Source organism: Eupeodes corollae, chromosome 2 (assembly GCF_945859685.1).
Source record: "Eupeodes corollae chromosome 2, idEupCoro1.1, whole genome shotgun sequence".
NCBI lineage: Eukaryota > Metazoa > Arthropoda > Insecta > Diptera > Syrphidae > Eupeodes > Eupeodes corollae.
The window spans coordinates 62,861,809-62,885,535 of NC_079148.1; the positions used below are offsets into that span (position 1 = coordinate 62,861,809).

At 36.0% G+C, this 23,727-nt stretch overlaps 2 protein-coding genes across 3 annotated transcripts; one reads left to right on the forward strand and one right to left on the reverse strand.

Moving 5' to 3' along the window:
* Positions 1–1,548: 1,548 nt before the first annotated feature.
* Positions 1,549–3,208, reverse strand: LOC129947420 (V-type proton ATPase subunit D 1). Its single transcript, XM_056057962.1, has 4 exons — positions 3,048–3,208; positions 2,786–2,903; positions 2,361–2,724; positions 1,549–2,296 (listed from the first exon to the last, which is right to left on the reverse strand). The coding sequence occupies exons 1-4, from the start codon at positions 3,086–3,088 to the stop codon at positions 2,079–2,081; spliced, it is 741 nt and encodes a 246-aa protein (XP_055913937.1). The 5' UTR covers positions 3,089–3,208; the 3' UTR covers positions 1,549–2,078.
* Positions 3,209–9,749: 6,541 nt separating this feature from the next.
* Positions 9,750–18,164, forward strand: LOC129948226 (geminin). Of its 2 annotated transcripts, none has more exons than XM_056059140.1 (3): positions 9,750–10,015; positions 10,112–10,221; positions 17,426–18,164. In XM_056059140.1, exons 1-3 carry the CDS (start codon positions 9,911–9,913, stop codon positions 17,844–17,846), a joined length of 636 nt encoding a protein of 211 aa, XP_055915115.1. In that variant the 5' UTR covers positions 9,750–9,910; the 3' UTR covers positions 17,847–18,164. The 2 variants fall into 2 exon arrangements, with proteins under 2 accessions (XP_055915115.1, XP_055915116.1); XM_056059141.1 differs by having other exon boundaries at positions 9,751–9,970; positions 17,426–18,033.
* The last annotated feature ends 5,563 nt before the right edge of the window (positions 18,165–23,727 follow it).

Here is a 23,727-nt window from a genome sequence, read left to right on the forward strand (position 1 = left end):
GATATTATCTCGGTACACACTGACTACTGCACTCCTATTTTGAGCCTTAGGAAGGGTTTTAAGGTTATTTTCCCACCCAGAGAAGATTAGGAGGATGACATCGTGTCGATAGGTTTCGACAAAACCATCTTTACTGACGGCTCAAAGATGTAGTGCAGAGTTGGTCCTGAGATCTTTTCTGAGTCCCTAAATGTATCTAAATCCTTTAGGCTTCCTGACTTTGCTAGCGTTTTTCAGGCTGAACTGAGGCATGTAAGATACTTAAACAAAGCCCAAACCAAAACCGAAATGCGGCTATCTTCACAGACAGTCAGGCAGCTGTCAAAGCCATTAACTCGGCCACATCCTCATCTAAATATTAACCTCGGTGTAACCCTAATCTGGGTTCCGGGCCATAGTGGTATCGTGGGAAATGAACGGGCTGACGAGCTAGCCAGGCAAAGATCGGCCATTCATAGCACAGCTCACTTGGGGAAATGGTTAACATTCCTCTTGGTGCTATGAAGGGTAAAATCTTTTCTATCTACCAAACTGAATCAAACCGAAGGTGGAGCAATTTACCCAGCTGCATTATATCTAGGAAGATATAGCCCACCTTTAATAAAACCCGGTCTTCTATGCAGGCCAAGGCAAGACATAGCCGGTTAGTACCGGACATTGGCCTATAGAGACTTAATCTTTTTTCTCAATGCGACAAAATGGCTCTAACATAATCGCTATGAAGCTTCTCTATAAATCTTTCCCTTTCAATTAAAGGTCAACCGAGTTCTTGGTATCAAAACGGAAGAACTTATTCTTAACGTAACTTGGCACCATTGTTTTTCTGCTGAAATAAAACTGTACTTTTCTTCTTTCAAATTCAAATAGCCTAGATGTGATTTTATTTTCTTGAAGATTATTTACAGAATAATCTGCGGCTTTCAACAGGCACACCCCGTACATGTTTGAAGAGAGCGATCGCAGCTTTTACTTCACCCATTACCACGCTTTTTTTCACTCCAGCTTTATGAACCTCTTTTTAGGAATACTTTCTCATATAAGCCGTTCGGATTCGTCATAAAAACTTTGGGTCCCCTCCATTTTTGGCATTTCTCGCCCACAAGAATGCTTAAGCGTTGTCTCTATGTCCTGGTTATCTAAGGGCTATACCACCACTTAGTTTATATTATTTAAGTGTCTTTCAATGTAACTTTTAGATTCGGGTTAGACCAGGCCACTCGTCTGTCACGTAAAAGCGTAAGAAACTCGGCGTTTGAGTTACTGAATACCAAAGAAAAAACGAGACGCCACAAAAAACGAAACTGGCGTTTAAAAAAAAGGATAAGCCTGATTGTGTGGAAGTGCCGTGAAACATTTGAATTCAGGCTACATTGGTGGTTCACCAATCGCGAAGACGTATTTGATTGCTTTTCCAAGATGCTTAAGAGTCGGATTCCTTTTGTTTGAAAGGATACCTGGCTTCAGCTGAACTCTCCAACGATTTTGGAGTTATTACCGAATTATAAAGTTAAAAATAAATTGGTTGAACTTTTAAATAATTTCGAGGAGTGCTTTTAAGAACGAATTATAGGTAATTTTATTTATTGTTTTTCTTTTCATTTCATTAAATTGTTGATTAACATTTACTAACAACTATGGAATATGTATATTTAACAATATTACATTAATTTCATTGTAATTCAATTCAGAGATTTATCCAAAATTCAAAATAAAAAAAAAACACACATTTTATAAATTTCTAAATATGTGGTGCAGCATTATATTTTGTTTTAAGAAGAAAAATTAATAACAATCAATTAAAAATAAAACAACAATTATAAACCGCAAAGGACAACAATATAAAAAAAATAAAAGAAAACTTTTGAATCAAACATGAACACAAAAACTGCGACGATCAAAAGTTAGAGGTTAAATACTGCTTTAAAGTTGTTGCTGTTGTTGGTTGCTGCTGTTCTTAATTATTTACAATGCCATCGTAGTATATTATATTTTGTATGGATAATTTATTTATTATTGTATCGTTTGTTTTTATACAGCAAAGAAAGGACGTCGGGTCAACGAGAAAGACGCTAACCAGTCTAGAAGAGGACATCGTCATCACCTTCGTCGAGTATGTTGACTTGATGGCGAACATCGACGCCAGCCTCCAGCAGAGCTGCCTTTCTTTCATCGGCCTTTTTGCGAGAAATCCTCTTCTTGTCCTGGATTTTCTTCAAACGATAGAATTCCTCACGTTCCAACTCATCTAATTCGGAGATGATGTACGCCAAAGTACGTTCAATTCGAGGAATAATAACTACGACATAACAAAAAGAATTAGTAACCTTCTAGGGCAAATATCTAAAATCGAAGACTCTTACCGTGCTCGATAGCATTGACTCTCCTGTTGGTGATTTTGATAACCTCGTCCAAGGTTACGAATGATGTCTGCAGAGACGCCAGTTCTACAAGGAGTTTCACAGCGCTTTGGTAGTTCTTCTTTAGTCTGGCCAACTGCTGTCCACCACGAGCCAAACCGGCCAACTCATAGGTATCCACACCGTCCGTGTAGGACTCGAATACGGGCAACGTAACACCAGCAACGTTGTCCTTCTTTGTGCGGATCTTGATTTGTGCCTTGGTGACATTTTGCAGAACAACTTGATTGAAGTCACCAGTGGTGAATTTGGCTTCTGCTAGAGAAAATGCAGCTTCTTTCATGACTTCACCCATCAGAGTTTTGGTCTGTAAAATGACGTTAGAATGTAAGTCACGAGTTGTACTCGAGGGAACAATGACAACCTACTTCAATGATTTTGCCCAAAATCATACGAAAACGCATCTGGAGGGCATCAGCTTTCTTTTTAAGAAGTCCATGGCCTTTCTGTGCACCAGCCAAACGTGATTTCATCAACATCTGAGCACTTTACAAATATAAAACAAGTAAAACATTTTATTTAGGAAAAAGAAAAAAATAATTAAATCAATGGAATGGGGGGTAGTGGTTTTCAGAAATGGAACGAATTTGTTTTATTATTTATAGTATTTTTATATCTTTAAAAACTTACCCACGAGATGGGAAAATTGCAAGTCTATCTTTACCGGACATTTTGCAGAAAAGTTTTCTTTTTATTGAATTTTATTTTCACAGATTAGGCTTTCCTATTTCGTTTTCAGTGAAAGAAAATTTTTGGTAGGTCAGCTGACAAATGTCTTATGACCTGTCAAATGGTGGATTTTTTCACACAGCGACATCTTTAATCAAACACAAAAATGTTTTATTACGAGTAAACTACATTATCGGCAGAGCAGAGGCATAGTCTGGTATTAAACAGCGCTTGTCAGTGTTGCCGAATCTCATGATTTATCATGATTCTCATGATTTTTCACCCCCACCTCATGATCTCATGAATTTATTGAAAATCTCATGACTTTTTTAAATCTTCCCTAAAAAAAGGTATTGGTGAAGTTTGAGTTGCAGTGTTGATGGGAGTGAACTCATCAGTTAGCACGTATTTACAAGCTAATTTCTCAAACTTATTATTATTGTAATGAAGTGTATTAGTCACTCTTTTCATCTCGCTTCATTTGCATGTTACAATTTACCCTCAAGTATTGAAGACTTATGTTGAGATGTTTATTATTATATTTAGACCAGTCCTAAGAGAATTACAGCATTTAAAACTTGTCAAGCTATTTTGAAGATGACATGACGCCAAATAAATTTTACAGACACGGTGGCTTTCGGGGTCAGAAGTATTCTTGTGCAATATGATGCCTTAAAGGCATATTTTAACAACGTTACAAAAAGTGACAACTTACTGTCAAGCAAAACTATTCTAAATATTTTCAATAACCCTGTTACTTATTTATATTTATGTTTTCTTAGTTTTGTGCTACCGTTTTTTACTAAACTTAACAAATGCATGCAATCCAAAAAGCCTAAAATTTAAGACATGTACAGGAAGTCACTGTTGAGTTTCTATATAAAAAAAAAGTTACATCGACAGTACAAATATTAAAAATATATATTAAACCCAAGAAATCAACTTTTTGGTATTAAGTAAAGCTTTTTTTTAGAAAATTTTTCGATTGACAAACAAATTGTTCAAGATTTTCAATTAAATTCTATGTCCTCTTAGTTGAAAGTACCAAGGAAATATATTCCAGATTTAACTTCAACAACAGTGTTATCATAGATATGGAATCTTTGTCAACAACAAATGTTTTAAACAAAAATCTTCAGTCAATTTTTCCTCTTATTAAACATTTTCCAAATCTATTGCTGGAAGATTGTTATCAAGAGATAGATAATGAACGGAGAATGCTAGTGAATTCAAACATTAAAACCAATCAAACGAAAACTATATTGAAGAATTTTGCAAGTATGTTGACCAAATCAAACTGGCCGATGATTACTTGGCATATACGCTTTTGTCGAAATTTGTTTTTTAGGTATTGTCACTGCCACAGTCTTCAGCCAACACTGAAAGAATATTTTCAAAAGTAACATTACTCAAAACAAAAATCAGGAAAAGACTTGAAGAGGATGCAATAATTGGATTTGTTCATTCCAATGACCTTAAAAAAAATCACAGATGTTTTGATTACAAAGTCACAAAACCATTAATTGACAAATATTTTAGTAAAGTTTATAACCAATAGTAATGATAATGGCATATGTGGATATTATTATATGTAATTTATTTATTTGTTTTCTCTAAAATATCACTAAATGTTGATTTAAAACTTACTAAAATTAAATGAAATTTCATATGTATTTTTTAATTAAAAATTTGTGTGGCAAATTATACGCTAATATTCATTATTGAGTGCCGAATGAAGAATAAGCAATCTCATGATTTTTTTGAGGATCTCATGATAAAAACTCATGATATTTTTTTTTTTTAATCGGCAGCACTGGCGCTTGTATTTAATGCGCAATAGACACACCATATTATTCCAAGGACACGACCAAATGAATTCCAATGTTCATATTTTCCTATCGAAAATGTTTAAAAATGCAAATATTGGAATTCATTTTGTCATTTGACAGCTAAAATCAAATCTAAAGTTCTCACCACAGCAATTTAATAAAAAAACACATCTGTCAAAACAACGGTTTAATAAGTTTATTAAAAATAAAAACTCGTGATCTGAATTTTACTTAGGGAATAAAAAGAATTATCTACGCATTACACAAGCCGTACAAATTCTCAAAATCGAAACTTACTACTTTTAATAAAATTATTGTAAAAACTTATAACTTGTAAAGAAAAGACAAACGTCAAAAACATTCAAGGAGAGATGCACGTCAAGTGGTCTATGGAGTATCCTCCATTTATTACTTAAGATTCCAAAGGAGCATTCCACCATGCTTCGGGCTCTAGTAAGACGATAATTATATATTTTTTTGTCCGTGGACAAATTTCTTCGTCCAAATGGGCGCTGTATGTGGTCTGATAAGGCAAAAGCTTCATCGGCTACAAACACAAATGGCATGCATTTTCCCCCTTTGACATCTGGGAGCAATTGATCTGGTGGTAGATTCAGTTGACCATTGTTTAGTTTTTACCCAAAGTTCGATCGCTGAAAAACGTGGGAGTCACTTGCACTCCCCTAGGATCCAATATCAACGGATAGGAAACAGTAATCCGCGTCTGTAACTGCCATAGGTTAGGGTTAGGTTATAGTGGCAGTCCAAGATGGAAACGGACACATTTAAGCCAGTTTAATGTGATACCACATGAATCTTGAGGCTTCCTCCTAAACTCAATGGAACCAGCTTGAGTCCCTTACTAAACGTGAGAGGCTGATTATACCGATATGATTTAGATCGTTTAGATCGTTAAAGAAGCATTCTCCTAGGTAATTCTTGCGTTTTCGAGCAAGGCTTGTGCAGAGAAGATGAAGAACCGTTTCTTCCTCTTCCTCGTCCATACAGCTTCTGCAAAAGTCATTTGAGAATACGCCTAGTCTCAGTGTCCGGTTATGACACCTATTATGCAGCTTATATGCGATCTGCTTAGAGAGAGCAAGTACCTTGAACGTTTTAAATCCAGTGTTGGCCAGATGTTTTTTGTGGCTTGACACGTGGTGATGTTGTTCCACCTGGTGCCTGCCCTCCTTACAGCGTCTTGCATTAGCATCAGTTTACAAGTAGCGATTGGTATGCCAGTACTTGCCAAATTTGGTAGCATGGGCTGTACTCTACCGTTCCTGGCGAGTTCATCTGCCTTACAGTAACCTGGAATGTCTCTATGGCCCGGCACCCAGCAAAGGTGAATATTAAACTGTTGCGCCATCTCCATTAGAGATGATCGACAGTTATGGTGTTTGAAGAGACGGAGTCCAGAGATTTGATAGCGGACTGGCTGTCAGAGAAAATACGGATATCAGATGTTGATATCACGTTTTCTGTGAGCCAAGACAAGACTTTAATCGCCAAAAGTTCCGCCTGGAACACGCTACAAAGATTGAGAAGGCGGAATGAGAGACTTAATTTCCAGTCGTTCAGAGTACACACCTCCACCAACTCCTTCTTTTGTTTTTTACCCATCTGTGTAAAAATGGATTGACTCATCCTCCAAGAATGTCCTATACTCCCAAAAAGATCTGGTAGGTATAGAAATCTGGAAATTCCTGTTGAATTGTAGTTGGGGGATGGTGTAGTCTGTGTGCTTTGGAATTGATTCTAAGTACCTTAGAATTACGGAGTGGCTAATGTTGTTGTTAGTCCACTGCGATGAAGCATTGAGGCGAATAGCAGAGCTTGCAGCTATTTGTTTACTAAATATGTCAAGAGGTGTAAGGAAGAGCAAGGTGTCCAGTGCCGCAGACGGGGTCGTGCGAAGCGATCCGCTTATACATAGGCAGGCTGAACGTTGGACTTTATTTAACTTATCCCTGTTTATACCTTTCTGTTTATACCCTTCTCTAAAGCAGTCCACCATACTGCTACACCGTACGATAAAATTGGTCTGATTACTGATGTGTATAGCCAATGCGTGATTCTGGGTTGTAAACCCCATTTATTACCAATAGCTTTTTTGCAAGAAAAGAGAGCTACAGTAGCTTTTTTGACTCTTTCCTGTAAGTTGCGTTTCCAATTTAGTTTTTTGTCTAAGACAAGACCTAGGTATTTAACCTCGTCTTAGAATTTTGATTGGATTCCTTTAATATAAGGAAGGTTGACAAATGGAATTTTGTATCTCCTCGAAAATAAGACCAGATCAGTTTTGTGTGGGTTAACACCCAGTCCACACCGATCAGCCCAAAGTATTAGTCTGTCCAAGGCATTCTTTTAGGATATTAAGATGCTTTCCTGAAACTGCTACGGCAACGTCGACCGCATAGGCTATCACTCTGAAATCCTCCGCATCCCGACAAGTTAGGATTTCATTCACCACTAGGTTCCAGAGGAGAGGGAACGAATCGTCTGCTAGAAGAGTTGCCCAGTTTTGAGTTAATTATTCTGCTAGTAAGCATTAAATGAATTAGCTCCCGAAGCGAACTCTCTACATTTATAGATGTCAGTGCAGAAGTGATTGCAGATGTGTCCACGTTGTTAAAGGCACCTTCGATGTCAAGGAAAGCAACCATAGTGAACTCTTTATGATGAAGGGAATATTCGATGGTGCGTTCTAAAGTGTGTAACGATGTTTCCACCGATTTACCTTTACAATAGGCATGTTGAGACGAAGACAGAAGTCTTGTATCGATACGTGCCCTTAAATGGATATCAATCAATCTTTCCAGGGTATTAAGAAGGAATGATGATAGACTTATAGGTCGTAGATCTTTAGGATTGACTTGGGAGCATTTACCTGCTTTGGGTTGCAAAGGTACCTATAGAAAATAATATTTTTGATTAAGGAAATACAAATTAAGAAAGTATCTAATCTTTAAAAAAAATCGTTATTTTAGAGAAGAAATTAATGTCAAATTATTCAAAAAAAAACAATATTTTCTTTTATATTTTTAGTCAAAGAACTTCAAAACAAATGGAAACATTTGAAGACGTGTTTTCGCAGACAGATCAGTAAACAAAAAAAATGTAAGATCAGGCCAAGCAGCTACTAAAGGGCGCAAATATGTTTTCTTCGAGCAATTATCCTTCCTTTTGTCCTCGATTGAAGACCGCCCAATAGTCAGCAATTGTGAAATTAAAGAATTTGATTTAAATTTGGAGGTATTCTTAACAGAAGCACAAAATACACCCGAAATAACCACACAGATCTAAGCTACTGGATCCAAAAAAAGAAAACGACTCATGAGCAGGATTTGTTGGAGATTTTTAAAAAGAGTTTTAAAAAGAAAGAATCACACAAACGTCATAAATCGTATTTAACAAACGATTCGGACTCCGAATCAAATTAGTTAGTTTGAGCGTGTAAACTTTATTTTTTTGTTATGAATTCTGAATTACACTTCATATTAATTTATTGCATTAATAAATTAAAACATAATCTTTATTTGTTTACCTAAGTGTAACCGCCAGTCTTTCTTCTCGAGATATTGCTTTCCTCCACCTGGTATTTTTAAAAGCTATTAAAGGCCGTATCAAAAACAGAAGTTCATCAAAACTTCTGTCGCTCATTCGGAAGTAATTGAAGAACTTGCGTGGGTGGTATCGGAGGCCTAGATACGTTTTTTGATATTGCCCTTTCACAAGGCGTTGTGAGTTCAACCGGGGAACCCAATATTGCCTTTTGATTACAGGTTTATTCCTTCTTTTAAATTCAAACGCACATATCAGTGCCAAATCGTAAAAATTCATACCCAGAAAATTGTATTAACTTTCAAAAAACAGAAAATACATTTTATATTATTTTGTATTCCAACAATAAATCTACTCTTTTCTTTCATAAGCAAAAGAGTAGGACAAATTTGAAATTTTGTTTCGTGTAAATGAGATAGAAATAGTGAATAATTGTTTTCTGTGTATTGGTTTATTTCGTTGATTACTTTTGGAGTTGCTTATATGAGTGATGTTTGGCCAACTGACGATCAAACTATTTGGTTTCGAAAAAGTTGCATGTGCGCGCCTAGCCTTATGGTCAATTTGTCCACAGTGGGTTAAAATCATAATTTTATCCATAATTAAGAATTTGTGATAATCAAAGATTGCATGTTTACTTTTTTAAGAAAATCATAGCTTTTACAAATTTATTTGTCAGTTCTATTGTCAAAACTTAATCAAGAGGTAATGTTTCGTACTGAACATTATGAAGGACTGAACTATATTTTGACAGATCATCGGAGGTTGTAGTTAAAAGAAAATCATATTCAATCTGGTGTATCTGTCAGTTTTGTTGTCAAAACTTAATATAGAGTTAGGTTTTTTTTGTCTTTTGTGATATTTTTGATTCGTAGTGAACTATCCATATTTGAGCGTGCGTAGGGAAACTGAGGTGGCTCAGTTTGGCTCTGTTGATCCATTTAGATTTTCAGTTGAAAATAAACTGATGGAAGGTATATGCTCCGGCCCGGAATGCCTTCGAATCCACACCCACAGAACAGCGCAGTAGAGGAAGACCGCGGATCAGGAGGGGTGCACAAGTGGAAAGTGACCTCCCGCAACTTGGAACGCAAAACTACCCAGTTAAGTAACACCAGGTCAAAATATGATCACATAAAAATTATTACAAATCTAATCAAATACAAAAATAGTATAATCGTGTAATTGCGTGTCAAGCCGATCCAAACATCAAACATTGCTGAACGGATTCATTATAAACTCCATCCAACTTCGCATCATTTTTTCTTCATTTATTTATTTTTTTCCCGCCTAAATCACATGCAGGCGTCTTGAATTCAATTTTTCATTTAAAAGAATTGTTTTGAGCGAAAAACTACGGGTTTTCTAAAGAAAATAAATATTACAAATAGCTTCTTAAGCTTATAACTATTATAAAAATTTAATTGTAAAATGTCTAATATCTCAGCTAAAAAAGTTTTCATTAAAATAGAATCCGCTTCAGAACAGCAGGTAAGGTCAGCAATTGCGTCGCTCGATTTATGTTTTGATGAAAAGGTGCCTTTTGTTTTAAATTTATACATACATATATATTTTTATGTATTTATAATATATAATTTGTATACAATTGGACTTAATCATTTTATTTCACAGGAAAATCTTAAGAACACAAGAAAAACCTTGAAAGTATTACAAAACGTCTCTACAGATAAAGAAAATTTGGCCGGTCGGCCTATATTGGACAAAATAAGTCGATTAAAAGCGTAAGTTTTATTTTTCTACCTATTTACCGGCAATATAAAAAACTATCAATATTATAAAATTTGTACACTTAAAATCTTATCTAATACTACATTTTGTATAATCCAAAAAAGCAAATTTGTTTTGAAAGAAATAACTTGTAAAATTGAAAAGCTTAATAATTTTTGAGTAACCAAGTTTCGCTTTAATTTTTATGACAAGGTTATGTAAGACGGAGGCACGGATGCGTGCACAAGCCTAAAATTTAACAGTATAAAGGAAGTTTTTCGTGAATTTCTTCGGATTAAAAGATAAACAGTAATAGAATCCCCTCTGCTCATAGGCAATTGAAGATGCAAGTAGAAGGATTTAAGTACTCAGTGGCTATCTTGCTAATAGTCCTTGCAGCCTAACCATATCCTATACTTTAATGGCGTTTATTCCTATTAGAGGTTTCTTGTCCAAAACTAATTCTTCAAAATTTTAGTAACAAGTTTTTATTTACCTTTTGTATTTGTATAGAATGAAAATCATTTTTGTATCACGTAACAGTAGATAATAGAAAATTTAATTAAAGTCGCTAGCGTTAATGATTCGAAAGTTACCTATTTAAGGTCCATCAAGTTGTTCCCTTTGTCAATACAAATTGCTATTATAAAACAAACCATCCACTAATTTATTTGAAACCGATATCTCTGTTAATTTTTGAGATATAGCCGACGAAATAAAGTTTCCAAATGTGCGGACTTACGAAAGTAAATACACACGCATGGACATACATCTCTCTCATAGCCTTTTTTTAACGTTCTAGAGACCTTGAAACATCAGGAAATGTCAAAATTTTCAATTGGACAAATTGGAACGAAGTATTTCTTAGTGCTCTTGATTTAATTTTTTTTTATATATCCCAAAGAATCCTAAAAGTGTCAAATTACTTTATCGTATCGAACATTTAATTTTTTGTGCTCAAAAAGCCATTGGTTTGGTTGGTTGTGTGGCAAATAGCACCGTCATGTTGTTTAGCTCCACATTCTCAATTTATGCGCACATAGAGGATGTTATCATTTCTATCGATAAGCACCATTCAAGGTACGGCCGATCTCATTTTTGAAGAAGTATGTGCCTGCCAATTTCCTAACCATAGTCATTTCCTTAAATTCGTTAAATTTGCTTTTTTTTAAATACGATACAAATATGTATGTCGATTATGCTGGGGCTTGATTATGGGATTCGTGGCTAATCGTTTTGCTAGCGAGTTTGCAATTTTTCAATTATTGATTTCGCCTTTACTTACTTACTTAAGGTGGCGCTACAGTCCAGGGCGATCATGAGCCTCGACCAACATGCTTCTCCAGCCAGCTCGGTCCCTAGGTAGCTGTCTCCAGTTAGTTGGTTAAGTTGCTCTCCCACCTGGGTGCGCCACCTGAGTCGCGGTCTTCCTCTATTGCGCCGCCGTCCCTCGGGATTGGATTCGAAGACCTTCCGGGCTGGAGCGTTGATGTCCATTCGCTCTACATGACCTAGCCATCTAAGCCGTTGGAATTTAATTCTGCTAAGTAGGTCAGTGTCGCTGTACAGCCCGTACAGTTCGTCGTTATATCTTCTCCTCCATTCTCCATCTATGCGTAAAGGACCAAAAATCACCCGAAGATTTTTCTCTTGAATCATCCTAAGACGCTCTCATCTTTCTTTGACAGGGTCCAGGCCTCAGCGCCTTAAATGAGAACCGGGATGATGAGTGTCTTATAGATGGTGGTTTTAGATGCTCGAGAGAGGACTTTACTTCTCAATAGCCTTCTAAGTGCAAAGAAGCAGCGATTTGCAAGAGTTATTCTTCGTTTGATTTCAGCGCTGGTGTCGTTGTCTGTTAATAGCGGTGCCTAGGTAGACAAAGTCCTTAACTACCTCAAAGTTATAGCTGTCCATGGTGACGTTTCGTCCAACACGTCGTTGTTCAGTGTCTTTTTTTTGATGACGGCATATACTTGGTCTGGCCCTCATTGACCACTAAACCCATCTTCTTCGCTTCCGTCGCAATGCTCAAAAACGCTCCACTGACATCACGCTTTGATCTTCCAATTATGTCAATATCATCTGCGTATCCGAGTAATTGGATGACGGTTGAGTTTTGCACAATTCTTTCCAGAACGATGTTGAAGAAGTCGCACGACAGTGCGTCGCTTTGTCTAAATCCTTTTTTGACATCAAATGAATCGGTGAGATCTTTTCCGACCTTGATAGAGCAGCGTGCATTCGCCATCGTCATTGTGCACAAACGGATAAGTTTGACAGGGATGCCAAAACTAGACATTGCTCGGTAGAGTTCTTCCCTATAGATGCTGTCATACGCGGCTTTAAAATTGATAAAGAGATAGTGGGTATCGATTTGAAGCTCCTGGGTTTTTTCCAAGATCTGCCGTAGTGTGAATATTTGGTCGATAGTGGACTTTCCTGGTCTGAAGTCACACTGATAAGGACCAATCAGATTGTTGACGAATGGCTTCAGACGTTTACATAATACGACAGAGAGGATCTTATACGCAATGTTAAGGAGACCGATGCCTGTATAGTTGGCGCAGTTTAGAGAGTCTCCTTTGTTATGTATCGTGCACACTATGCTGAGATTCCACTCATCGGGCATTCTTTCTTCCGACCATATTTTGCAGATGAGTTGGTGCATGCTCCGTACCAAGTCATCGCCTGCTGCTTTGAATAGTTCGTCAGCGATGCCGTCAGCTCCAGCAGCTTTGTTTGACCTAAGTTTAGATATAGCTATCTTCACTTCGTCAAGGTCGGGTAGGCGGAATTGTTGATCTGCGTCGCCGAGGTTGAGTGGTTCTATCTCCCTTACAGCGGAATTCGGTTCGTCATAGCCGTTATATAATTTGGATTAGTGATCTTTCCATATTCTCAGCATAGACTGCAGTTGTACTGCGATGTTCCCCTGATCGTCTTTACAGGCTTCGGTTCGTGGGTGGTACCCTTGGGAGGTTTTTTTACCTTTTGGTAAAATTTACGAACCTCATTCCTGTTGTGACATCCCTTCATTTCCTCGATCGCGCGCTTCTCATGCTTTCTTTTTTTCCATCTAAGAAGCCGGTGTTCCTCTCTCCTCTTCTGCTCGTAGAGCTCGCTAGCAACTCTAGTCCTTTTGTGCAGCGCCGTTTTGTATGCCTCTTGTTTCGCTGCTTGCGCTTGCCGCCATTCGTCGTCAAACCAGGGGTTTCGCTGTGGTGGCCGTGTGAAACCTAGCACTTCAGAGGCGGCATCTCTGATGGCTGCAAGGCAATGTTGCCACTGGTTTTCAATGCTTAATGCAGGAACCATAGGACTCCTTAAGAGGTTATTAGAGACTCGATCGGAAAAGGAAATGGCAGTCTCTTGCGATTGTAGCCGTCTAACGTCGAATCTTCTCACAGTACTTCCTTGTTTTGGTTTGGAGCGGGATATCCGTAGCCGTACCTTGACTACAACGAGGTAGTGGGCCGAGTCAATGTTGGACTCTCGGAATGTTCGGATATCCTGGATACTGGAGAAGTGTCGTGCGTCGATCGCAATGTGGTCAATCTGGTTGACGGTTGATTGATCAGGAGATTTCCATGTCCCCTTGTGGATGTTGAGATTTAAGCTGCGTACTAGCTACCAGAACGTCTCGCCCCGCAGCGAAATCGATCAGCCTGAATCCATTGTCGGAGGTGGTGTCATGCAGGCTGTATCTCCCGATTGTGCCACCAAAGATGTCTTCCCTTCCTAGCTTGGCATTAAAATCTCCTAAAACAATTTTAATGTCATAGCCAGGGCACTGCTCATATGTCTTGTCCAAGAGCTCGAAAGAATATGTCTTTGGTGTCTTCATCTTTCTGCTCTGTTGTGGCATGCGCGCATATTAGGCTTATGTTGGCAAATTTAGCCTTGATGCGGATTGTCGTGATGTGCTCGCTCACACTGTTGAAACTCAAGACTTTTTGCCTGAGCCTAGATTCAACAACAAATCCACACCCAAATAGACGCTGTCTTTGTTCTCGGTAGCAGTCGCCGTAGTAGATATCACAGTCTTTTAGTTTGCGTTTGCCCGGTCCATCCCATCGCACTTCTTGGATGGCTGTAATATCTGCCTTGCAGCAGTTTAGGGCTTCCGCTAATTGTTCGGCTGCACGTGGTCTGTTAAGGGACCTAACATTTCACGTACAGATCCGAAGTTCGTTGTCCTTATTTCGTTTCCGTGGGTTGTCAACAGTGAATCCGTCCGTATACTAAAGGTATTTTTTACGTGGCCAGGAAGTCACCCCGACGGCACAACCCCCAACCTGGAAGGCCAGATCCTTAGTATAACTCCAAGGAAGGGGAGCCGGATAAACCGCTCGTTACAGGCCTGGGCTTCGAATATGTCGAAGAAGCCCTATAAGGTGTTCACTTAGTAGTTAAACCTTACTGCATCTGTAGACGCCACCGTTGATTCCATCTTGAGAATCCGTCCGCTGCCGCCTGGATAAGGAGAGGTGCCTTAGTAGAAATACTTCTCTCATTTGCTGCCCCCAACAACTTTCCACTGGGGTTGGAACCCAATCTCCAGTTGAGGTACTAGGCACCCGATGTTCACCGCGGGGAGGTGAGAGTAGGAGTTGATAGACAGAGGTGGGTTTTGAGAAAAAACCTGTGGACGCTTGTGTCCTCTTGAATGCACATGTCTACCATTTGAACATCTTCGAGGATTGGAAACGTGAATAATGTCAGAACTATAATTTGTATTTTTTTTTATATCAAAAACTCAGTATCTTGGGACTGGGCTCTTATTTCAATTGGTTACATTTAAACTTACAAAATTTTCAAAAGAAAATAAATGTTTATATATTTTTATTCTTGAAATGGAATTCGTTTTCATTAATTTCGCATATGTAGATAAATAAGTAAAAGGGTGCAAAATCACGTTATATTTAAAACTTTTTTTGAAGTATGGATTGAATAAAATAAAAATATTTGTACTTTAGATAGTCTTTAATCCATTAAATTAAATCACTTGGTGAGAGTTGAGATTCTCCCTCGGCTACATAAATTTACATTGCCCGCATTTTCCATGACCATAATAGTCACCATGTTTCATATTTGTTAAATGTTGTAAGCTTAACGCATCAATAATTGCCGCTTCCCAGGTAGAATATTATGAAAGTCATACAAACAAACAACGCCTTTTTCATTTGACCATATGTCTAGAATTCTGTCGAGTTTCTTGCTATCATACGATTGTTTTGTTGGCGATTTGAATGATTCGATTGGAATATATTTTAATCAATTTCCTTTAGTTTGACCCGTGCCATGAAGTCGAAAAAACTTTTTCATAGCTTTATACAAATGTGAAATGGTCTCGATGTCTTTCCTTTGCCAACGTAAAAGATTGACTTCAAGAATCTTTTCAAAACTTCAAATTTTTTCAAAAATTCACTTTCGCCAGGTAAATTATTGAATATTCTCGGATCAATTAGCATATAAATAAAACTCTTGTTTTAAGTAACCTTCACGAAGGCGTTAGTATTGGGATTATTTTGAAAATATGTAACTAGTTCTTATTCGTAAGTTCGATATTCTGAAATACGTTCAAAGATTTCTTCTCTGCAAACAGCTCGATCAAGTTCTACAGAAAATTTTGTTTTCTTCGTTTGTGTTAAATTGTGCTTTCATCTGGGCTGTGTTTCTTTTGTACTTGGTGAGGCGCTTTATGTAGAGTTTTTTTTGTACCTTTTTTTGTTATGTCCAGGAGGGTTACCAAATTGTGTTAATTCCGCTCTGAGTGCTTCTGTTTCATAGTCTAAAGGTACTGTTAGATTCGTCGATACACTTTTTACAGACTCATCATGAATTTTTCCATTTCCAATGTCCTTTGGCGAATCTCTTAATTTGATTATTCAGCTTTGTCTCATAGAACACCAAACCGTTCTCATCGCCCGTATGAACATAAGCTTCTATCATTTGACCAATATATTCTGTATTTCTGGGCGAACGTATAAAGTTTGTATCATTTAATTGAGTAGATTGTGCTTGAGGATTTAGAGAATCAAGAACTGTATGGAAGCTATTTTCGATTTCTGTTGGTACATCTTCTACTGCCTTGACAATCGGCCCAAAACTTGTATTATTGAATGACTTTGGTTTATGTTGCAAGGTCTTCTCGTCGACAACTTCCTCTTCTCGATTGAGATTGAGGAGGGTGTTTGTGAAAACCAAATCCTCATTGTACATTTTTAGATTATCGATAGTTTGGTTTTGGCTCGTTGGACTTTTTCACGTCATGCTTGAATCAATGAGACTGGCGATGTATTGGAAAGATCTTTTGAATGTTCTTGAATATTTTCTTTGATCAAAACAAAGATTTTTTGTGGTGAATCATTAGAGGTTTTATTATAATCTAAAGTGTCTTCGTCATCATTATTATCTTTTGTTGGCGTACAACATGAACATGGATCTTTTTTACAGCGATGGGTTATGTTAATGTAAAAAGGGCTTGTCACATCATAATTGTAATTTATGCGGTTGGGAGTAAATTTCTTGTGTTCCATTTGACTGATAGAAAGATGATTGTTTTTTAAAGGTTTTGGGGTGTCGGGTTTGCTTAGTTCTTGGGTTGCATTACTTTTACCACATCAAAGTGGCACTCATGGATGGCATAGAGGATGGACGTCAGCTTTCCGCCCTTTTTCAAAAGCATTATAATGATGTTAGCTCTTCCATGAATTGCTGCTACATGCATTGGAGTCATATTGTCTTCAGAACAAACGTTGGGATTAGCTCCTCTTTCTAAAAGCTTTGCTGTGGTCTTTTTGGCTAATTGGATGTTGGGCATGCCACAAGAATAATGTATCGAAAAGATTTCTCTGTCTTGTATGGTAATGTTCGGATTGACATCGTATTTGCTACATCTTCAATCATTCTTGGGTCCTCATCTTCCATGGCATCTAATAAACAAAGGGCAAGAAAGTTAGCTCTTTGTTCCATCTTTGCTACTTAAAAATAAAACACTAAACTTTTTAATGTTTATGTTTTTTTTATTTTAAATAAATGCCTAAATTATTTTTTAATTAAATTAAACAAAATGATGAACATTTTGATTTTGATTGGACAAAAGTTACTAAATTGTTTACATGCAAATACAGAAGCAGATGATTTATTTAGGATATTATAAAATTATACAATCGTAACAATCAATATGAATCTAATTTATGTATTTTATTTTAGAGCTTCTGAACTAATAAACAGTACGGCAGAAACGGCAAAAAGAAAGAAAATCGATACCCGATCAACACAAACATCACCAGGAAAAAAATCGGTAACCGTTGAAGACTTGACTGAAACTGATGCACCATCAAGTACATATTGGGAATTGCTAGCCGAAAAACGACGAGAAGCACTCGAAGCTACATTAGTTGAAAACCAACATTTGCATGAGCGCATCGAAGGACTGGAAAGTGAACTGAATACATCTCGAAAAATGCTAGAAGAAACCAAAAATCTTGTCGAAGTTCTTACAGAAATGCTAAATGAAAATGAAGCGGAAAAAGAAATCGAGCATGATTTGGAGGACCACAATAACACTGAATCGGAATCAGACGAACCTAGTACATCAAAAGTTGCAACAGATAAAAGTACACAATTGTGAAAGTTTCTAAAGAAAAATGTATTTTCCTTCTTTTTTTTTGATTTCCTTAATCCAATAATGAAAAGGTTTTCTTTTTGTTTCTAATTTAATTAATATGTTTTTAATAGTATTTTTTTATAATAAACGATCGACATAATGTTAAATGCTCGAAAATAAATACACAAATGTGTTTGGCTTAAAATTAAATTAATTATTTTCTAAAATGGATCGGTTTAATGAACCTCATCATTTTAAACTTAAATCGTCAATTGAATGTTATCCTTTTGGAGTCGTTCTAAGGCATATGAAAAAAAAAAACTTTAAATAACTTATTGAAGTCAAAGTTCAAACATTTGTTAGATATGTACAGTGACTGCTATTAATATTCGGTTTTTGTTAATTTTTTTTTTACTTCGACTTGGTGTTTAAAAATAAAATATATACAACTATTTCTTGCTTGTGAAAAAAGAATTTATTATTTCTTATTAAATGGTATAATTTTTGGTTACCAAACTAAAAGCTAAACAAAGAAAAAAATAGAAAAGGAACAAAACTTTTAAAAAACATAGTTCATTAATATTCGTTTTTTTCTAAAAACACAAATGCATCGTTAAGAAATGATTTAATATTTTTTCGGATAACCTTGATTGGATATGACTCCTTGAAGTCTTTGAGGCATGTTTTTTATAATTTTGGAAAGGTATTCAACACTAATCTTGTTCTATTCTTCTTGGAGCCGAATTTTAAGTCCACTTATTGAAGTAACGGGGTTTTCACGAACTCTTCGATCCAATTCATCCCACAAATTTTCAATGGGGTTTAAGTCTGGGGATTGCGCAGGCGTTTGGATAACTTTTGGACAGTTGTAGAGTAGCCACTCTATAACAACATGAGCCTCATGTTTCCGATCGTTGTCCTGGTAAAACTTGAAACTGCAGAAAACACCCATTCTCAAATTTTCTCAAATATTGTTCTTTATTCATAGTCGAAGAAAACAAGATTCCCCATGCCTTTTGCTGATATGCAACCCAAAACCATGACGTGCCCGCCGCCATGTTTGACAGTTGGTTTTAAATTTTTGCCCTTTAGCTCTTCGTTAGGTTTCCGCCAAACCCTCTTCCGTCTGAACCAAAGAGATTAAGCTTACTCTCTTCTGCAAAAATAACGTCGTCCCACTAACTTGCATCCTTGTTTTTATGCTCCTTCGCGAAGTTGACTCGAATTTTCCTGTTGCGCATATTAATGAAGGGCTTCTTTCGGGCAACACGACCATTGTAGCCATATGCTTTGATGGTACGACGAATGGTTGATGCAGATATTTGCTTTTTGCATTCAATTCTGACTTCTTCAATTATTTTTGGGGCACTTAAACGAGGATTAGCTTTGGTCTTTCGTACTATAAGCCGTTTTTCTTTCGCCGTAAGTTTTTTTGGTTGGCCCAACTGCTTCTTTGGCTCGATTCTTCCTTAATTTTTTTATCTCCGGACTATATCCCCGACAGTGTTTGGCTTCATATTTAACCCTAGAAAGATAATCATATTTTTTAGTGCGTGAAAGATAATCATACGTCTTAGAGACGTATGGCACTTATTAAGCGCGTTTAAAGATGACAATTGATTTTTTATCATTATTTTGTATTTTAATTCATTTTATTTGGGTTATTTTAAGTAAAATGAATCAATAATTAAGTAAGAAGTAAAATTTGAGCAAAATTTATAAAAAATCTGAACCACCTTTGAAAACAGAACGAACAAAATTCTTTATTTTTTAAAGAAACCTTTGAGTTGACTTTGAGTCTTAATATTTGGTAAATTAGTTCATTGAGGGGTAAGCTAACTATAAAAAATAGTTTTAGTAATTTTTGAGAAAAAAAGTTTTTTCCCCATATACCTAATACTTTTGTTCAGTGCACAAGTTTCATAAAAGATAATCATACGTCTCCCAGACGTACAACATAGTCATTACTGGCCCTAATGCATCTTCAGCGTGAATTTTAAGATGCACCATGCAAGCTCTGACCTAGTCCTGAGCAAATATAAAAAACTAATGTAATACGGCTTATAATTGAAAAGATATAACAATTTTTCCCAGCGCCATACGTCCCGCAGACGGTTAATAACTCTGCAATTTTCTTGTAAGTTTCACCTTTTTCGTGTTGAATAATCACAAGTTTTCTTGTTTCAAGACTCGAATTTTGTCCTTTACGACCCATGTTTTATTTATTGAATAATTCTATAACGTTTGACTTCTAATTACTTTACAAATGTACGCAGAAAACCTACAGACTAGTTTGGTTTAATTTTACATTAAAAAAAAAAAACAAACCGTTAGTCTTAAGAAATGTCAAAACAATCAGAGGAAGAAAAAAACCGAATATTAATGGAGCGTTTACATTCAGCCTTTATGCGTTTACATCTAATAATAAGATTTATAATAATGTTTATAAGTGGAAGTATTCAGCGGAAATATAAAGAAACTTTTGAACTTGTATTTAGTTTCTTTTGTCAAACTTTATAATTTTGTTTGACAAAAAAGTGTTTTGAAGCAAAAAAAAACAACAGATGGCGTTTGAAAATTAGTTAATATTTTTTCCGCCAAACCTACAAGAGGGCAAGCACAGCTAAAGAGGTGGAATCATTTTTAAGGGGAGTTTTTTATTAGAATTACTATCGAACAGCAGTCCATATATCAATGGCATAAACTTACTCCTGATCAAAAGTTTACAAATTTAATGTTTTACCAAAATAATGGTTTGGTTGGCCTACAAGATCGTGCGACTTAACACTGCTGTCACTTGTCAACGAAGAAAGACGCAGGAAGCATTTGATTGGTGCAAAAAGTGATTGAAAATTGGGCTTCTCTGGTTGGTTTTTTATTCGAGCCAGCCGCGGAGGCCACTTGCCCGGAATCATTTTTGAAACAAAATTGGAAATCTTTATCTTTTTTATAAAGATAAAATCTTGTCCAGTATATATTATAAATAGCTTGTGTTTTATTTCTTGTTTTCAACACTATTGTCTAAAAAATACACCCATTCACAAAATAATAATAATGTGATAAATAAAATAAAAAAATAAACAAAAGTTTCATTTTATTTTACGCTTAATCAACGCTGTCTTAAATATATAAAATCTATTGTATTATCATGGAGTTGTTTTTTATTACGTTCACCGTTCCCGGTATTTAGAGTAAATTAAGTAAAATCAACCGCAATAGCTGATGCCGCCACTGTAGCCACTAGGTTCCGCTCCCGTAAAAACACATGATGATAGTATATACTATAGGTTTTATATACAAAGGTGACATCAACCTCAAGTTGGCAACTATCAGCCCATTTTCAGCAGAACAACAGTGCCAGTTATAACTATAATTAAATAAGTCAAATTTGACATCTTAACCATAGTAAAACTGTCAAAAATGTAATAAGAATCCATAACCGATTTCAGAATCCTATAAATGAGTTTACCCTGCGAAAAGAAAACGATGTAAATCCAAGCCATACAACTTTCATACTGCCATCTCGTTTTTTCTTATGTATGTTTACTTTTTAAATGTGATCTTCTGCTTTTCTTACAACTACATATCACACTACCTTACCATTTACAACACAAAATAGCACTCTAGACTCTACCGAAAAAAGGGAAAACTTATTTTTAGGTTTCTGTAATTAAAAAGATAAAACCCAGGATTCCGAAAAAATGATCAAACCCCAATTTCAAGAGAATGCAAAAACAAAGAATTAGTGATTATTTTGGTGGCAAATGAAGATTATGACTTGAAGAACAAGTTATACATGTCATACCTTAATATAACGTTTTGAAGTATTGTAATGTGTTATAGGCTTGATAGTTTTTCAATGAAAATATAAAAGTTATTTTCTAAAAATGATTATAACCAATAGAACATGCATAAGTCGGGAATTAACAAAATTCAATGTTTGACTTTGAAATTTTTCCGAATGTTTCCTAATTTCGGAATAGAAAAGAAATTGTTCCTAATTTCAAAAAAAGAGAAATAAATAACAAAAGTTTCAGACGATGAAGAAGCACAAATAAAAAGCAATTAACAATTTATATTCAATTTCTCAAAATCAAAGCTTCTCCACTTCGGAAAATGTTTATAGGAATAGAAACATTATTGAGAAAACACGGATACAGCTTTTTGAAAGTCAAAAACCCAGATAAGAATTAATTAACTAAATATTTAGAATTACAAAATGTAATTTACTAATCATAATACAAATATACAAATTGCTAACTATACGTCAAAACCAGCTTCGGCTTCGCCTGCGTTACGATGGGCCTGCTTCGAGGTTGCATTGAATGACATTTTTAAAATGACACTTCTGTCATTAGCAGCTGTTGTTTTTTCTCAAAATTTTGTTTTGATTTTGGTGCAGTTAAAGATATGAATTTTGAAATCGAAAAAAAAATTGAATTTATCACGGAAGTAGCTTACAAAGCCTATCGTGGGTATGTTCAGTTCATGGAGCAAAAAGGGCAGACTGAAAGAGGTTGGAGAAGTCCGGGAGCTCAATCTTTCTTTAATCTATGAGGAGTTCTTTGAAACTCATTTTCTGTTCTACAAAAACATAACGTTTTCAAGAAAAATTTTTTTTTAGTTATTCTATGTATATTTCAATAACTTACCTTTTGACGTTTTCTAATAAACAATGGTTATCCCTCCAAATGCAAATGTATTTTGTTGTTGACTTTTTTGTTACTGTTGAGCTGTCAGACAAAGCAAATGTTCAGCAAATTTGAACTAGACATTGTCAAACGACACGTGAGGTCAAGGTTTCATTGTGATAGCATGCATTGAATTCCTATGGCTGAACTCGTAAACGTCAGGCGAAGCCGAAGCTGAAGAATATTTGTGTTTCAGCCATTAATTGTTAAAACATTTTTACCTAGGCTTCTCCAAATTCTTAAAATGGTTGCCAAATTGCCAAAACGGATCTGGATGAAAGAGTGGCTGAAAAAACGAAATCAGTTTACACATGAAAATCTTTTCAATGAACTGAAATTAAGTTCGCCAAGTGACTTTAAAAATTTCGTTCGCATGAACGAGAACACATACAACCAACTTCTGGAAATGATAACACCCAAAATTATCAGAAAAGATACCGAAATGCGAGAAGCTATACCTGTTAGTCAACGTCTGTCATTAACTCTTCCGTTTCTAACTACAGGCAATACATTTGCAGACTTAAAATTCATCAGTGCTATTTCTGAACAGTCTATTGGTCGTATCGTCATGGAAACGTGCGAAGCTATTATTGAAGTGCTAAACGATCATATCAATATAAATAAGACTTTATTTTTTCAATGTAAATATTTTTTATTTGTATTATTTTCTCTGTATTTTAAATCAAAATTAGAAATATAGCTATTTAAATGACGAAAAATACCGAGAAACTTCAGTATTTTGGGGAGAAAACTGCACTGCCTCCTCTGCCCGAAGCAGGACAGTTCACCTCCGCCGGTTTACCTCTGCCAGTTTACCACCGCTAGTTTACCTCTGCCAGTTTACCTCCGCCGGTTTACCTCTGCCAGTTTACCTCTGGACAGTTTACCACCGCCAGTTTACCTCTGGACAGTTTACCACCGCCAGTTTACCTCCGGACGGTTTACCTCCAGAGCAGATAAGGTAGTTTATTATTTTCAAAACTAGCATCGAATTGAAAACTTTTGGCATTTAGTTTTGTGTTGTTCTTTATTTGTATTACTTATGAAATGAATTATGACACTTCCACAACACCATAACGTTTTTTTTCTAAAGCAAAATATTCATTTGATATTTAAGTAAGTTTTTTTGTTTTTTTTTTTGAATATTTAACAGAATTCATCCTTTTTAATCAAACAAAGCTCAAATTTCTCTTTCTTCAATAGACAAAACGAGA

What these genes read in the sequence shown, in the direction of transcription:
- LOC129947420 (XM_056057962.1), bottom strand. Translation starts at nt 3,088, where the DNA reads ATGTCCGGTAAAGATAGACTTGCAATTTTCCCATCTCGTGG. An exon ending in GCAATTTTCCCATCTCGTGG is followed by an intron (nt 2,904 to 3,047) that starts GTAAGTTTTTAA and finishes ATATTTGTAAAG; the next exon opens with TGCTCAGATGTTGATGAAAT. An exon ending in AGTCAATGCTATCGAGCACG is followed by an intron (nt 2,297 to 2,360) that starts GTAAGAGTCTTC and finishes GTTATGTCGTAG; the next exon opens with TTATTATTCCTCGAATTGAA.
- LOC129948226 (XM_056059140.1), top strand. Translation starts at nt 9,911, where the DNA reads ATGTCTAATATCTCAGCTAAAAAAGTTTTCATTAAAATAGAATCCGCT. An exon ending in ATTTATGTTTTGATGAAAAG is followed by an intron (nt 10,016 to 10,111) that starts GTGCCTTTTGTT and finishes TTTATTTCACAG; the next exon opens with GAAAATCTTAAGAACACAAG. An exon ending in AAAATAAGTCGATTAAAAGC is followed by an intron (nt 10,222 to 17,425) that starts GTAAGTTTTATT and finishes ATTTTATTTTAG; the next exon opens with AGCTTCTGAACTAATAAACA.